This window comes from Carica papaya, chromosome 6 (assembly GCF_054855325.1).
Source record: "Carica papaya isolate Zhongbai chromosome 6, ASM5485532v1, whole genome shotgun sequence".
NCBI lineage: Eukaryota > Viridiplantae > Streptophyta > Magnoliopsida > Brassicales > Caricaceae > Carica > Carica papaya.
The window spans coordinates 35,409,804-35,427,621 of record NC_142314.1 but is presented as its reverse complement, the minus strand read 5'-3'; the positions used below and the strand labels follow the sequence as shown (position 1 = coordinate 35,427,621).

The window sequence follows — 17,818 nt, the reverse complement described above, 5'->3', positions numbered from 1 at the left end:
GGGAGTTCCCGACCCTCAGCCCCGCTCCGCATGCCAGCACCTACCATGCCTGTCCAACCCAGTAAGAGGCCCAGACCCACCATCCAGGCCCCTCCTCAGGCTACGGGGGCAGCACGTGGGAAGATCTGCCAGTACTGCGGTAGGGATCACGGGGACCGACCCTGCTACCGCCTCAGCAACACCTGTCGCATATGTGGCAGTGCCCAGCACTATGCAAGGGAATGCCCTAGGAACCAGAATCAAAGAAGGCCTCCAATCCAGGGCAGAGTTTACAACCTTACCCAGAAGGATGCCGACTCAGACCCGGACGTGGTACATGGTATGTATAATATCTCTGGCCACATTGCTCATGTTTTGTTTGACACTGGTGAATCACATTCTTTTGTTTCACATGTTCTTGCTTCCAAAATTTATGTATCACCTGATAGACTTGATTCATTATTGCTTGTATCTACCGCTGGGGGGGAGACATTGCTAGGAGAGGTTATCTACAGGGCATGTGCCGTAGAGATAGCAGATAGAAAATTGAGGGTAGACCTGATAGGGTTAGACACGGGGGATTTTGATGTAATCCTAGGAATGGATTGGCTAGCGGCGTATCACGCCACCATAGACTGCTTTAACAAAAAGATTGTATTTAATCCTCCCAATGAGGAGCCATTTACAAGTTAATAAAATCATTCAGTACTGATTTCCCCTGATGGCAAGTTTTCTTAATTCCTAATGCCTTAATCTTGTATTTTCTCTAACTAGGTAAACCCAAGAAAGAAGTTTGTATCCAAGAGATTCCAGTAGTCCGAGACTTTCTAGAAGTATTTCTGGATGAACTGCCCGGTCTACCAGTGGACAGAGAGGTCGAGTTCACCATAGACTTACAGCCAGGTACCCAGCCCATCTCGGTTGCTCCTTACCGAATGAGCCGCATCGATATGGAAGAACTAAGGAAACAGATCACTGAGCTACAAGACAGTGGTTTCATTAGACACAGCGTTTCTCCATGGGGTGCCGGGGTTACTTTTGCAAGGAAGGGAGATAGAACGTTGAGACTGTGCATTGATTACAGAAGGATAAACAAGGTAACAATTAAGAACAAATATCCTCTTCCCCGGATTGATGACCTTTTCGATCAGTTGCAGGGTGCACGGGTCTTTTCTAAAATAGATCTATGATCAGGTTACCATCAGGTAAAGGTAAGAGCAGAAGACATCCCCAAGAAGGCATTCCGAACCAGGTACGGACACTATGAGTTCTTGGTCATGCCGTTTGGGCTAACCAACGCCCCAGCCATCTTTATGGATCTAATGAACAAGATCTTCAGAGAGTTCTTGGATCAATTTGTCATCGTGTTCATCGATGATATCTTAGTCTACTCAAAAAGTAGAGAAGAACATGCTCATCATCTTGCCCAAGTCCTACAGGTCCTCTGGGAAAAGAAGTTGTATGCAAAGTTGAGCAAGTGTAGATTCTGGCTCGAGCAAACCGCCTTCCTGGGACATGTTATATCGAAGGAAGGGGTATCAGTGAACCCCGAAAAGGTTGAAGCGGTACTTGGTTGGGAAAGGTTGACAACAGTTAAGGAAACTCGCAGCTTTCTGGGGATGGCAGGTTATTACCGCCGGTTCGTCGAAGGGTTCTCTAGCCTAACAGCTCCTCTAACCCGACTCACAAAGAAGAATGCAAAGTTTGAATGGAATGAGGACTGCGAAAGGAGTTTTTCAGAATTGAAGAAGCGACTGACTACTGCACCCGTGCTGGCTCTACCGAGTGGATCAGGAGGGTATACAGTCTATAGTGATGCCTCCTATTTGGGCCTGGGTTGTGTCCTGATGCAGCATGGAAAGGTTATAGCATATGGGTCCAGACAGGTAAAGAATCATGAGAAGAACTATCCTACCCATGACTTGGAGCTTGCTGCAATCATACACGCATTGAAAACCTGGCGCCATTATTTGTATGGAGAGACCTTTCAGATCTATACCGATCACAAGAGTTTGAAGCACATCTTCACTCAGAAGGATCTCAACATGCGTCAGAGAATGTGGATGGAACTCCTTAAAGACTATGATTGTGATACCCTATACCATCCAGGTAAGGGCAATGTAGTAGCCGATGCCCTCAGTAGGAAAAGTGCAGGCACCTTAGCCCATTTGATGGTTTCAGAATGCAGGTCAATTGGGGCCACGCAGTAGGTTCGACTGCGAGATCTGAAGAGGGCCACATGTTTGGGCCACCTAGTAGTCCAACCCGAGTTAATCCAAAGAATAAAGGAAGCCCAGTCAGTCGACCCCACCCTAGTAACCCGCAAGAAGGATGCAGAACAGGGAGTGAGTTCAGAATTCCAGATCTCTGCCGACGGATTGATTTGTTTCAAGGACAGAGTGTGTGTCCCAGATGACAGTGAGTTAAAAAGAGACATCATGACGGAGTCCCATAGTTCAAAGTTTACCATGCATCTAGGAAGTACCAAAATGTACCAAACTATGCGACCTCGGTTCTGGTGGAATGGGATGAAGAGAGATATAGCTGACTTTGTATCTAAATGTTTGGTGTGTCAGCAGGTCAAGGCAGAGCATCAGTGCCTAGGTGGGTTACTTCAGCCTTTACCGATTCCAGAGTGGAAGTGGAAATATATTACCATGGATTTCGTATCGGGACTACCCAAGGCACGATCAGGACATGATGCTCTATGGGTAATTGTTGACCGACTCACTAAGTCTTCCCACTTTCTGGCCATCAGAATGACTGATTCGTTGGACAAGTTGGCAAGAATGTATATCCGGGAGATAGTTAGACTGCATGGAGTCCCAGTGACAGTGGTATCCGACAGGGACCCCAGATTCACTTTTCGATTTTGGAATAGCTTCCAGCAAGCTATGGGAACAAAGCTGTCTCTTAGTACTACCTTCCACCCCCAAACTGATGGACAATCAGAGAGGACAATTCGTACGCTTAAGGATATGCTCCGAGCTTGTGTCCTTGACTCCGGGGGCCATTGGGACGACCATCTACCCTTGATAGAGTTTGCCTATAACAACAGCTACCAAGCAAGTATCGGCATGGCTCCATTTGAGGCGCTATATGGGCGCCCGTGCAGGTCACCGATTTATTGGGAGGAAGTGGGCGATAGAAGATTGTTCGGCACGAAGTTGGTAGAGGAGACCACGTCTAAGATAGTTAAACTCAAGAAGAACATTCAGATAGCTCAGAGTAGGCAGAAGAGTTATGCAGATACCCAGAGGAGAGACCTAGCTTTTGAGAAAGGCGACCGTGTGTTTCTTAAGGTCACTCCTTTCAAGGGAATTAGTAGGTTCGGCAGGAGGGGAAAATTAAACCCCAGATATATTGGACCCTTTGAAATCTTAGACAAGATTGGTACCGCTGCCTACAGACTTGCACTGCCTTCTGAGCTCTCCCGGGTTCACAACGTGTTTCACGTATCTATGTTATGTAAGTACAACCCGGACCCTTCTCATGTCTTGGCTCATGAACCGCTTCCACTCCAAGAGGACTTGTCTTATGAAGAAGTACCGGTTGGTATCACGGACCGAGAGAGCAGAATACTCTGCAACCGAGAAATATCATTTGTAAAGGTCGTGTGGCAGAACCACACGCCCAGAGAGGCTACTTGAGAACTGGAATCAGAATTTAGAGCTCAGTATCCCCATCTGTTCGATCAAGAGTAAGAGGCAAATTTGGGGGACCAAATTTCTTTAAAGGGGGGAGAGTTGTAACGCCCAAACAATTGGGCATTTTTGTGATTTTAGTATTAATTTTGTTTATTAAGTTTAATTTAAAAAAAAATAAAAAAAAAATAAAGAGAGCGCCACGTCAGCTGCCCAGTCAGCAGCCCTGGCCAACCAGGACTTGCCGCGTGGTAAGACCACGTCGACCCGAGGACGGGCCACATGGGTGATCCGCGTGTGCGCGATCGGACGACCCAGATGCGTCCCCACGCGCACGGACGACCCAGATGCAATCGCACGGACGACCCAGATGCACGCGCACAGACGGCCCAGATTCAATCAAAAACGGACGGCCCAGATTTAATCAAAATGGACGGCTGAGATCAAAAGGCAAAATAGTATAAATAGAACCCCCACACCTGACCAAAAAAACCCTAGCCACCTGCCCTCGCCGGAGAAGACGAACCAGACGCCGGAGGAGTCGGCCGCCGCCACCCGCCGCCGCACCGGGGAGATTTCTGACCGCCGATCGAGGTAAATTTCATACCCCCGACTCGTTTTTCCACGCTGAGTTCCCCTGTGGCCAAATCGGAGCCAAACTCTCGGCCAAACGGCCGAAAAACACGGCCGAAACCCAGCGGCGCCGCCGCATCCCTCCTCGATCTTTTCTTCCGATGAGGCCCTTCCCGGCCTCCGTTTGATGCAATTTTTATATCACTGTGATCACTATTCTTTTCTCTACAGGTTGATCAGAGCCAAATCACCAAAACACGAACCTCGCCGGAGAGCCGCCGCACCCGAGAGCACCGCTGCCGGTATGCTTCGGTTTTTCGTAATTTTTTGGCCCCCCGAGGGCCCTAGGGTGTTTTTATCACAGGGACCGATGTAAGTGTGGCTGAATTCGGCCGAAAACGGCCAACCCGAGGCGAATCGCCGCCGCAAGCGATATTGGCCGAAAGTGGCACTGGGTCTAATTTGGGATTTTTTGGAACACGTGCAGGTACCAGTAGTGCGTTTCAGTTCTCCGGGAAAAATTCAGAGAAAATTAGGGACAGCCTGTAGGCGCACTATGAAGCCGTGTTCGGACCCCGAAACGAGTAAGGACCCCTCACCCTATTTCCTATCACGGTATTAAAGTTCAATAATGATAAAACGGTAATTCTTGAATCAACGAATGTGTGAAATTGCTTAAGGTCGCTAATGGAGCCCGAGTCTAGCGTGGTTGTCGGTTAACTGTTTTTTGGCATATTTTACAGTTTTAAATGCAGTATGAGATCTGATGTTTTCATTTCATAGTTTCGTATGCATATTTTACTGTTTTATTGATTATGGGTTGAATGACTGAGAAACCGATGCTGTATGTTGTCTTGTTTGGCATAAATTACTGTTTTGCTTGTCTGTGTGTGAATTGATGATGCTGACTGAGGAAAAGGGGAATGAAAGGTTATGTAAATTGATAATTGTATAATGTGATCAGCCTGACTAGATATCCTGGGAGATGGTGGACGGACCGGGTCCGTAGGAAACCCTACCGGGATTGTGGTCTCTCATACCAGATGGGGTATGGAGACCCTATGTGTTTTGGCACCCATACCGGACGGGGTATGGGGACGGCCCGTTTCACCCTCATACCGGACGGGGTATTGAGGTTTATAGTTTTGGCGCCCATACCGGACGGGGTATGGGGACGGCCCTGGAATATGATTACAAGTGTTAAGGGTTCACGGGTAGCGGGACCCCTATGGATCCCCATGGATACTAGTAGGCTGGTAAAAGAGGAAAAATATGTTGTGTAATGATTGAATTACAAAAGGCGTGATAAGTATTATGTTATATAGTTTATATGATTTCATGACGATGATAATGTTATTGCTTTCGTATACTATTTTATGAATTTTACCGAGGTAAGTGGATGGTAAAGGTTTTATTATTGATAAAAGGATTTGTTGTAAATTATGCTCCATTGGTCTTTTTGTGTTTTCTACCCACCTTTACCTCCGTGACAGTGAGATATCGTGATGTCTTTACTGGGCTAGTGTAGCTCATTCCTTATTTAATCATTTCATATCAAGAAGACATTGTTCCCGAGCCCGTTCCGCAGGAAGACGACGAAGGGGACGCCTAAAGACTCCATAGTCATATTCATAGCTTTTACTTTCGAGTTTCTCCTTTAGTTAGTTTGATCTTTTATATTTTGAGCACGTTTTTGGTTTTAGTGTAAGGGATGTTAATCGAAATTTTGACTTCACTTCCGCATTTGACATTTTTAATACACATATTTCATTTTAAATTTCCGGGGCCGTTACATAATTGGTTACCTATTAGGATTTGACGGTTAAATCATATCCTATGGTTAATCCGGAGCAATAATGACAGAAGAAAATATTACATATTTTTTTAACAGGTTCTTGAGAATAATTATACATTTAACGTTATCCAGTCGTTGAAAAGTATTGTTAGACGCTAACGTTAACTAATAAATTAGTTTGACAAATTTAGTATCGGTTTAGTGTTGAATCTATGGGGTCACATACTAACGAGTGTTTTGACTTTTGCTGAATAGATTAATTATTTTAATTATTTGAGAATTAAATTAGAGAATTTAATTTAATCAAATAAATAAAATTTTTGTTCTAAATAGAATATTATTATATTCTTTACTAACATCGAGAATATAATTAATATTAGAGACAAACTGAATTTTTTTATTTTTGAAATAGAAAATTAATATTTATATTTTTGGGTTATTATATTATTAATATAATAATATAATATTTGTGGCTATTATAATAATTGATTTTATTGTAAAATTTAATTTGAAATTAAATTAAATTATAAAATTATTTTATTAAATAATAATAATTAAAAAGTATAAATATATATATATATATATATATATATGAGATATATATGTAAATATTTGGGTGTTAAAAAGAAAAAAAAAAAGAGTAGATGAGTCCAAACAAATTTGGACATCTACAGGTAGAGTTCAAAAGTAACTCTTCCACTGTAACACCCAACATTTAATTTTTTGATTTTTTATATATATATATAATTATTTATTAATTGAATTTAATTTGGTTTATTTTATTTTAATTTAATTTAATGAAATAATAATAATAATAATAATAAAAAGGGTGAAAAAATTAGTTGAGGATTTAATTGAAATTTTTTTTGGAAAAAAATGGTGAAAATTTAGGTTTTATGGGTATTTTTGAAAGAAAAATCGAAAACCGGAGGTCAAAACACAATTTAAAAAAGTTACACTACATCAGATGTTTGGTCAACAGCCCCGACCAACCAGGACATGCCAGGTGGCAAAGGCGCTGACGCGGGAGGCCACGCTGGGGGAGCCACGTGGGCGATCCGCGTGTGCGCAATCGAACGGTTGAGATTTGTTCCCGTGCGCACGGACGACCCAGATTTAAAACGCGCACGGACAGCCCAGATTGAATCGCGCACAGACAACTCAGATTAAATCATGATGAACGGTACAGATTCACTCCCTATTTAATCGCAATCGGATGGTCCAGATCAAAAGCGATGGACGGTCCAGATCAAAAGTGGATGGGTATAAATAACCCCAACCGCACCCAAACCCTAACCTTAGCCGCCAGAGCCCCTTGCCGGAGAAGATAGCCTAGCTGCCGGGGAGCCGACTGCCGCCACCCGCTGCCGCATCGGAGCAATTTTTCACCGCCAAACGAGGTAAAAATTTTCCCTCTTGCATGAAATTCAATTTTAAACCCACTCATGGCCAAAAGAGAGTGAAAGAACCGGCTAATTAGCCGAAAAATGCCGCTGAAGCTCGGCGGCGCCACGGCAAGAAATTTCACAAACTGCCTCCGATGAAGCCCTTCCCGATTCCCGTTTCGCATAATTTTTCTACCTTTGTGATCACCATTTCCTTCTCCACAGGTTGACCGGAGTAAAACGCCCAACTGCAATGTGAGCCAGAGGAGCCGCCGCACCGAAGAGCCCTGCCGCCGGTAAGTTTCAGTTTTCTACATTTTTTGGGCCAACCGAGGGCCCTAAGTGTGTTTTCTCACAGGAACTTATGCAAGTTTGGCTGAATTCGACCGAAAATAGCCAACCCGAGGCGGATCGCCGCCACTTGCAGCGACGCCGTCACCGGAGCACGGCAGAGCCGCTGTGCCGGATTTTCGAAATTAGCCGAGTAGGCCTTGGGACTTATTTTTGGTTTATTTGGGACATCTGTAGGTACTGTGAGCGTGTTTCAGTTCCCAAAGAAAAATTTAGGGAACCTAGGGACCGCTTGTAGGCATAGTAAGCCATTTAACTTTTCGGTGTCAAATCAGGTAAGGACCCCTCACTCTATTTCCTATAATGGAATTGAAGTTTGAATAAATGATAATACTGTATTTTGTACAAGTTAAATAGATGTGCATAATTAATTACGAATTGCTAATGGAGCTCGAACCGAACATTATTCTCTGTTGATTTCTATTGATTTATTTTACAGTCTAAAAGCATGATAGTATCTAGTTCATATATTGTATGGTTTAAATGCATGTATTACTGCCTTACTTGACCACTGTTTGATTTTGGGATCTAAGATATGATTGCATTGTCGGATGCATGTTTACTTGTTTATATATTCATGTTTGATTTGGTAACGGAGACTAAGAAAAAATAAGAAAGGGGTGTGATCTAATAAATAGATAATGACAGCCTCACTAGATACCTTGGAAGATGCGATGGACGGCCCAGATCAAAAGTGGACGAGTATAAATAATCCTCTTTAAACTAAACTCTAACCCTAGCCGCCAGTCGCCCTCGCCGAAGAAGAAGACCCAGCTACCGGGAAAGAGAGCCGCCGCCACTCGCTGTTGCGCCGGAGCTACTTCCGACCGCCAAAAGAGGTAAAAATTTCTCCTTTTTCTTGGAATTCAATTTTAGACACCTTCATGGCTAAATTGGAGCAAAAGGACAGGCTGATTGGTCAAAAACCGTGAGCAAAGCCCGGCGGCACCGCCGCAGGGAATTTCACAAAATGTCTCTGATAAGGCTCTTTCTGATTCCCGTTTGAAAAAAATTTTCCACCATTGTGATCACCGTTTCCTACTCTACAGGTTGACCGAAGCTAAACACCCAACCGCAACGTGAGCCGGAGGAGCCGCTGCACCAGAGAGCCCCACCATCGGTGAGTTTCAGTTTTTTATATTTTTTCGGTCAACCGAGGCCCCTTAACATATTTTTTTGTAGGGACTGATGCAAAATCAGTCGAATTCGGCCGACCCGAGGTGGACCGCCGCCGCTCCCAGCGGCGTCGTCGCTGGAGCATTGCGGAGCTGCCGTACCGAAATTCTAGAATTGGCCAAAATGGGCCCTAAGACTGATTTTGGATTTGTTTGGGGCATTTCTAGGTACTTATAGCACGTTTTGATTCCTGAAGAAAAATTTAGAAAACCCGGGGAGATCACCAGTAGGCGCAGTCAACAGTTTAGCCTTTCGGGCATCAAATTGAGTAAGAATCCCTCACCCTATTCTCTTTTATAGAATTGAAGTCTAACTAACATTAAATACGGTATTTTATTACAATTTAGAAAATGTTCATAATTAATTATGGATTGCTAATGGAGTCAGAACTAAAAATTATCTACTATTGTTCTGTTGATTGTTTTTACAGTTTAAATGCATGATAGTGTCTTATTGATTGATTTTATAACTTTGAATGCATGTATTGTTGTTTTATTTATTTACGATTGAATTAGAAAAATGGAGATTAAAGATAAATAGAAAATTTGTATGATTAAGTGAATGGATGAAACGTCAACATTACTGGATATATTAGGAGATGGTGGACGGACCGGGTATATAGAGAACCCTACGGGAACGTCATCTCATACCAAACGAGGTATGAAGACTTAGTAATTTGGCGCTCATACCTGATGGGGTATGGGGACGGCCCGCTTCACCATCATACCGGACAGGGTATAGGGATGGCTCGCAATTGAGAATGTTAAAGGAAAAGATTCACGTGTAGTGAGGACATCCCTATAAACCCTCATGGATACTAGCAGACTGGTAAAAAAAAGGGCAATTGTTGTTTTGATGATTTGAATATGAAAGCAAAATATGTGCTATGTTGTCAATTATATATGAAATCATGATAGGTATAATGTTACTATTTTCTATAGATTCTTTCTATAAATCTCACTACGGTAAGTGGATGGTAAATAGTTTTATTATTGATAAATGAATTTGATTAATTTAGTGCTCAATTAGTTATTTTTTTTATCTTCTACCAACCTTCATTTCTGTGTTAGTGATATAGTGTGATATAGGACCAGGATCTAGACCCCGATCCACAAGAGAATTGTGAGTAGTATGCTAGTTTTATTTCATTTTCCGTTCATTTCTTTATTTCTTTGTTTTTCTTTCAAAAGGGTAAATTCTGTAACATTATTTGGTACTTTAAGTTATTTGTGTAAGTAATGTAAATCTTAAACATTTATTTCGCTTCCGGACTTGAATTATAATTTATTTCCTTTGGATATTTCCGAGATCATTACAATAAAGGTTGGTTTCGATTTGAATACGCATAGAGTGTTCATGTTTTCGAACAATTTTTGTAACACCCAAATTTATTCAAATATTGAATTAAATTGTAGATATAATTTTTGTAGTTTTTTTTTAATTTTAATTTAATGAAAAAATAGAGTAAAATTGATGGATGATTAAATTGAAAATAATTTTGGAAAAAATGGGTGAAATTTTGGGTTCTCAGGGTATTTTTGAGAGAAAAATCGAAAAACATGGGCCAAAACGCAATTTTAGGAAGTTTCACCACGTCAGACGCCGGGTCAGTAGCCCTGACCAACCAAGACGCACCAAGTGGCAGAGAGGCTGACGCGGGAGGCCACACAGGGGGCCTCGTGGGCGATCCGTGTGCTTGTGATCGAACGACTAAGGTCTGTTCCTGCGCGCACGGATGGCTTAGATGCGCTCGCTCTCAAACGCGATCGAACAGCCAGATTCAAACGCGATCGAACGGCCAGATTCAAACGCGATCGAACAGCTTAGAGTGAATCACGATGGACGGTCCATATTGGATTGCGATGAACGGTCCAGATTCACTTCTTCTTTAATCGCGATTGGATGGTCCAGATCAAACGCGATGCACGGCCCAGATCAAAAGCGGATGGATATAAATAGCCCCCATCCGCACTAAACCCTAACCCTAGCTACAAGAACCCCTCGCTGGAGAAGACGACCCAGCCGCCAGGGAGCTGGTTGCCGCCACCCGCCGCCCCACCGGAACCCTTTCCGACCGCCAAAAAAGGTAAAAACTTTCTCTTTTGCACGAAATTCAATTTTAAGCTCACTCATGATATAATCAGATTGAAAAAAATTGGTTAGTTGGCCAAAAAAAATCGGCGAAGCCCGACGGCGCCACCATGGAGAATTTTACAAAATGCCTCCAATGAGGCCCTTCCCGATTCCCGTTCGGCATAATTTTTCTACCGTTGTGATCACCGTTCTTTTACCTACAGGTGACTGGAGCAAAACACCTAACTGCAACGTGAGCCGAAGGAGCCGCCGCACTGGAGCGCCCAACCGCTGGTGAGTTTCAGGTTTTTGTATTTTTTTGGCCAACTGAGGCCCCTAAGTGTGTTTTTTCGCATGAATTAATGCAAAATCGGCTGAATTCAGCCAAAAACAGCTAACCCAAGGCGGACCGCCAACACGCCCGGTGACAGCGCCATGCTGGATTTCTGAAATTGGTCGAGTGGGCCCTGTGACTGATTTTAGGTTTATTTGAAATATTTATAGGTACTATTAGCGCGTTTTAGTTCCTGAAAAAAAATTCAGGGAAACCAGAGATCGCCCGTAGGCGCAGTAAACTGTTTAGCTTTTTGGGTGTCAAATCGAGTAAGAATCCCTCACCCTATTTTTTATCATAAAATTGAAGTCTAAATAAATAATAATGTCATATTTTATGCGATTTTAATAAATATGCATAATTAATTACTGATTGCTAATGGAGCCCGAACTGAAAATTGTTATCTGTTAATCTCTGTTGATGTATTTTACAGTCTAAAAGCCTTATAGTGTCTTATCGATTTATTTTATGATTTGAATGGATGAATTGCTACCTTACGTGACTACTGTTTGATTTAGAATTTGAGACATGATTGCATTACCTAATGCATGTTTATTTACTTATGTAATTATGTTTGATTTGAAAATGGAGACTAAAGAAAAATGGAAAAGTGGTGTGATTAAATAAACAGATGGAACGACAGCCTTACCAAATATACTGGGAGATGGTGGACGGACCGGGCATATAGGGAACCCTACCGTGAACATTGTCTCATACTGGACGGGGTATGGAGACTGAATAATTTAACACTCATACCGGACGGGGTATGGGGATAACCCGCTTCACCCTCATACTGGACAGGGTATTAAGATTTAATGATTTGGCACTCATACCGAACGAGATATGAGGACGGTCCTGTAATTGAGATTGTTAAAGGAAATGGTTCACCTATGGCAGGGACATCCCTATGAACCCTCATGGATACAAGTAGGCTGGTGAAACGAGAAACGGTTACGATTTCGTTTATTGTTAATGGATATGGATTTATAATATATTCTATGTTGCTGATTGTTCATGAAGTTATGATCTGTATGGTATTATTGTTTTTATATATTATTTTCATAAATTCCACTATAATAAGAGAACGGTAAAAGATTTTATTTTTAATAAATGTATTGTTTTAAATCTAATGCTCCATTGGTTGTTTTGATTTTCTACCAATCTTTACTTCTGTGCCAGTGATATAGTGTGATGTTCTTACTGGGCTAGTGTAGCTCACCCCTTATTTAACCATTTCATATCAAGAGGACCTGGTTCCTGAGCCCGATCTGGAAGAAGACTACGAGTAGACGCTAGATACTTTATATTTTCCTTTGTTTTTCTTATTTCTCGTGTTTCTTTTAGAGAATTCATTCTGTGATGTTTGTTTAGTACTTTTAAATTATTGTGTAAGGAATGTAAACCTTAACCTTTTATTTCGCTTTCGCACTTAAGTTATTATATATTTCCTTATGAATTTTCGGGGTCATTACAATTTTAATTTGAGAACCCGCTACTAAGTACATTTTAAATTTAATATTTAACCTACAATATAATTTTTATGCACAAATAGATAAGATTAGATTATTTTTTATCTTTCGCTCCGTGTTATGCACATATTACAATCCTACAATATGATAGAGGAAAAATAAAAAAACATATCAAACGTGTACAAATTATTTTATTGATATCAATTTTTTTTACCGATAAAGTCAATATTTAGTTTTTTATTTCTTTGAACTATATATTATTATTAAAAATAGATTAGGTAAGAGTTGACTCATCATCTCTTCATTGGAGGGTAAATATTTCTCCATATTTTATAAGATTCTTGATATTAATTTTTTATCAGTCAAGTCAAATATTTATTTTTTATTTCTTCAAACTATACATTATTATTAAAATTAGATTAAGAGTTTACTAATCATCTCTTGATTGGATCGTAGATACTTCTTTATATTAGTATAAGAGTATAATGTGGGTCAAACTATGCCTTTCACACATATTCTCCTCAAAATGTCATTTTATTATTGGTTGTATTGTTCTTGATGTAAAGTTATCATTAAATTATTGAAATATATAATAGTTTAACAGATATTTATATATATATATATATATGTATATGGTATAATTATAATCTTGAGAGATTATGAGATTCTATTTAAATCTTTAATTATAAAACACTGATTTTATTAATGTCTAAGCATGGTAAACATGCTAGACAAGTTACTAATTAATATTACAAAATAGTTTTTGATATTATCAACTTTTATTTCTTCATCAACACAACCAAAGTGCAGAGATTTTCGGTTTATGATCGGAGAGTTATTATATTTGTGATATAATATTTTGGATTCAAGTACTACTAATTTAATAATTTTTTTAAATTCAAAAGATTAATTCTTAAAAATTATTGAAAATCTCCGACTTGAACTCCGACATACAATTCATTAAACAATTGGTATATTTACGATTGTAGATCGTAAATGTTGTTTGCTATACGATATGATCTGGATGTTGTTGTATTCAAAATATAATTTTTCTTATCCAAATATCGTTAACGTAATAATCTTCTTTAAGACCAAGAAGGTCTAGTCAACTTAATTTTTTTTTTAGGGCTCAGCCAACTAATTAGAAGTTGTAATTGTCAGAAAAATATACTGATTAATCATTGGTCTTGGTCATATTTTAATGTTAAAAATTTATGTTCACTTCTCACGTTCTTCCCTTAAAAGCCCTTCTAATAGTACCAGAACATCATCAGTGGACTTCAGTTGCAGGTCCTTCAGCATCTGTATAGATGATTGTGTATATATAGAACTTACCTATACATATATATATATATATATCTATAACCTAATAGATCTCAGGCTCAAACAAGAGAAACAACAAGAGAAGAGGACCTGTATCTGATTTCCAGCCAGGTATGATCATCTCAAAGTTATACTCTCCTTTGTTTTCGTATGGATATCTTTTTTGCTGGTTGTAAAATTGTTGTATTCAAGATTAATATTCTGTGTTGGAGTATCACTAACTTAATAATCTTTCAAACTTAAATTCGAATTATTAGTATTATGTTACTTGAATTCATATATAGAACTCAACAACAACCGTTATTATATGTTTAATATAAAACTCTAGTATCATTTATTATCGATAATAATAATTCAAAGTATACATACATAATTATATCTATATGATTACATTGACATATGAGAATGATATCTATGAGAATTACATATTCTGTGATGTAGAAAAAAGTAACTGAAGGACAAAAGTAAGAAAAGAAAAGCAAAACTAAAGGAGAGAAGTCAGTCATTTTCATCATCTTTAATTTTTTATTTTGTTGATTTAATTAATATATTATTGCTTAATATATATATATATATATATCATAGCTATCTTAACTAATAAAATTTTAATACTTAAGTTTATAGAACTTTAATTTAGAGAATAGTAACATAAATATCCCTCTAATGTAATTGATTCATGCAGAAATTTAATCACTCAAAGATGCATACATTGACTCGAGTAACTTGTTCAATTTCCATTCGTAATTTTGGCCTCCGAATACTAAAATTCGCTCCTCATATACGATTGGCTTGTAACATACGTTCTCCCTTATATTCATACAGTATGTATTTATACTCAAGTCCGTACGCTAAGTCTTTTTGTTTTCTTTAAGATCAAATAAGCAAGTCAACTTACTACAAATTATAATTATCAGAAAAATATGATAATTAATCATATGGACTTCCAACTTTCTTCCCTTACAAGCCCTTCTAAATACCAGAACATCATCAGTGCACTTCAATTGCAGGTCTTTTTAGGACCTGCATAGATTATTTTATATTTATACATATATATAACATAATAAATCTCAAACTCAAACAAAATATTGTATAGAGTAGCAGAGAGCAAGAGAAGAGGACCCATGTCTGATTTCCAGGCAATATGATCATGTCAAAGTTATACTCTCCTTTGTTTGTGTATGTATCTGGGTATCTCACACATGTATATGTATAACAATAGCAAGAATTCAAGAATGTTAATAAGAAGATATTCTTGCTTTTTTTTTAATAGCAAGATCTTGTAATTTTGTGTCTTAACATTGTAAACAGTTAATGTCTTTATCTTATAAAAAATTTAGTAATTTAAGTTTTCAAGATAACCGATTTTAACTGATATTGTAAATCAGTCATTCAAGACGCATATATCTTTCATCAAGATAAGGAAATAGAAATGGATTTTGACAGAGAAACTGCCCTGAAAAAGTTTGACGAAACTAAAGATGGCGTGAAAGGACTCGTGGATGCTGGCGCAACAACAGTCCCTCGAATCTTTTGGATGCCAAAAGAAGAGATATTTAGCAACATTAATGAAGATCCTAATATAAGGGTTCCAGTCATAGACTTCAAAGACATGAACTGCAACAATCTCAAGCGCAAACAAATTGTCCAAAACATAAAAGAAGCATCCGAGACATGGGGATTTTTCAAGGTCATAAACCATGACATACCTCAAGCTGTCATGGACAACATGATCAAAGGTGTCCGATGTTTCCACGAGCAAGATAAAGAAATAAAGAGAGCGATTTACACACGAGAATTCGAGAAAAAAGTTCGATATGTATCTAATTTCGATCTTTATAATTCACAAGCAGCTAATTGGAGAGACACCTTGGTTTGTGTCATGGCTCCTAATCCTCCACCTCCTCAAGAGTATCCTGAAGCTTGCAGGTATATACTCATATATATATGTTTATATGCACTCCCGTACATCCTATAAAAAGATATTACTGCTACATAATGTTTTGAACAAGTACTATAACTTTATAGTTATGCTACAGTGAAATATTGATGAAATACTCAGCCCATGTGAAGAAACTTGGAGAAACATTGTTTGAATTATTATCAGAGGCATTAGGGCTCAACCCTAGTCGCCTAAGAGATCTGGGTTGTGCTAAAGGACATGTCTTTTACGGCCAATATTATCCGCCTTGTTCAGAACCTGATCGGACCCTTGGCCATGTCAGACATCATGATCCTGATTTTCTCACAATTCTTCTGCAAGACCAAATAGGTGGCCTGCAAGTTCTTAAAGACAATTATTGGGTTGATGTCATCCCAGAGGAAGGAACTTTAGTGGTTAACATTGGAGAGCTTTTACAGGTAACTATAAAATATTATGATCTCTTTCAATCCTTTCTAATTTAGAATAGATGAATATTATTCTCTGGGTGGTAGTGAATCGAGATTTTTAAGATAATTGAATCAAAAAATATATAAAATAATATTTCAAGAGCACAAATAAGATTTAACCCGTCTTCTAGATAGATTTTTTTCTAACATCCAAATGGTTGGGTATGCAGTTAATCAGTAATGACAAGTTCAAAAGTGCAGAGCACAGAGTGATGGCTAAATCAAATGGACCAAGAATTTCTCAATCATGTTTCTTCACAACACTTTTTGAACCATCAAAGCGTGTTTATGGGCCTATAAAGGAATTATTATCAAATGATAATCCACCTCTGTATAGGGAAACCACAGTAATGGACTATCTGCATAGTTTCAAATCTATAGGAACCAATAGTGTTTCTCCTCTTGTTGCCTTGAGGTTATCATATCAAGGTGAAGAAACAAATTAACATCTATATATATATATATGCATATGTCTCATATGCAATCACTTGTGTTTAATTTTGATGAAACAAGAATATTTGTGTAAGTTTGTAACCTAGTGGTGCCATGTTGATGTGATCAATTAAAAGTCTATGATGTTGTTTGTTAAATTTTCCATGTTCTATTTCCAAAAACTTTAATATGTGTTTCTGAATTTGAGGATATGTTCTTTAAATTATACTTACTTTGTATCGGTGTGTAATTATGATATAAACGTGTAACAATTACCGAATGGATAGGGTAAAATATCTATCTACAAATGAATATTATACTTCTATCAAAGCCAATTTAATGAACGATTTTACCCATATGGGATAATCTCTATTTCATGCTTCTTGGAAAAACTTTTTCGTCCATCTTATGAGCTTTTTGGTTTTATAAAGATATTGTTATGACAATAAATATCCCCCTATAGAAAAATCTCTATTGGAGTCTGACATCTTCCTGTTTCGATGCCATTGTAACTAACAGTATTTTATCACTAGATTGCTTGAAGTTTTGAAATCTGTAAAGACAATAGTGACACTCTGTTTGGAACTAGAGATATCAAAAGCACTTCTTTAAACCTTAATTTACTCATAGTAAGAAATTTAGTGAATCCCAAATCAATATTCTCTATTACAATCCACATATAAAGCAAAAACTAAGTTGCTTTACAGGGCAAGCAAGTAAACCCTAATATGATTGAATCCAAACTTTAAGTTTTCACCTTTGTTTAACAAATTCTATATGACCTAGTACCAATTTGGACTGTTGATGAAAGATTAACAATTTAAAATTTGCTCTTGATCTCGCTCACTCCCAATCTTCATAACTCAATTGATCATTAGTTTCTTCTTTTGATGGCC

The 17,818-nt window shown here is 38.7% G+C and overlaps 1 protein-coding gene across 1 annotated transcript; it reads left to right on the top strand.

Annotated features, from left to right (window-relative positions):
* The first annotated feature begins 15,508 nt into the window (after positions 1-15,508).
* Positions 15,509-17,107, top strand: LOC110807761 (1-aminocyclopropane-1-carboxylate oxidase homolog 1-like). Its single transcript, XM_022032991.2, has 3 exons — positions 15,509-16,028; positions 16,139-16,460; positions 16,661-17,107. Exons 1-3 carry the CDS (start codon positions 15,532-15,534, stop codon positions 16,934-16,936), a joined length of 1,095 nt encoding a protein of 364 aa, XP_021888683.2. The 5' UTR covers positions 15,509-15,531; the 3' UTR covers positions 16,937-17,107.
* Positions 17,108-17,818: the final 711 nt, after the last annotated feature.

What these genes read in the sequence shown, in the direction of transcription:
- LOC110807761 (XM_022032991.2), top strand. Translation starts at nt 15,532, where the DNA reads ATGGATTTTGACAGAGAAACTGCCCTGAAAAAGTTTGACGAAACTAAA. An exon ending in GAGTATCCTGAAGCTTGCAG is followed by an intron (nt 16,029 to 16,138) that starts GTATATACTCAT and finishes GTTATGCTACAG; the next exon opens with TGAAATATTGATGAAATACT. An exon ending in ACATTGGAGAGCTTTTACAG is followed by an intron (nt 16,461 to 16,660) that starts GTAACTATAAAA and finishes TTGGGTATGCAG; the next exon opens with TTAATCAGTAATGACAAGTT.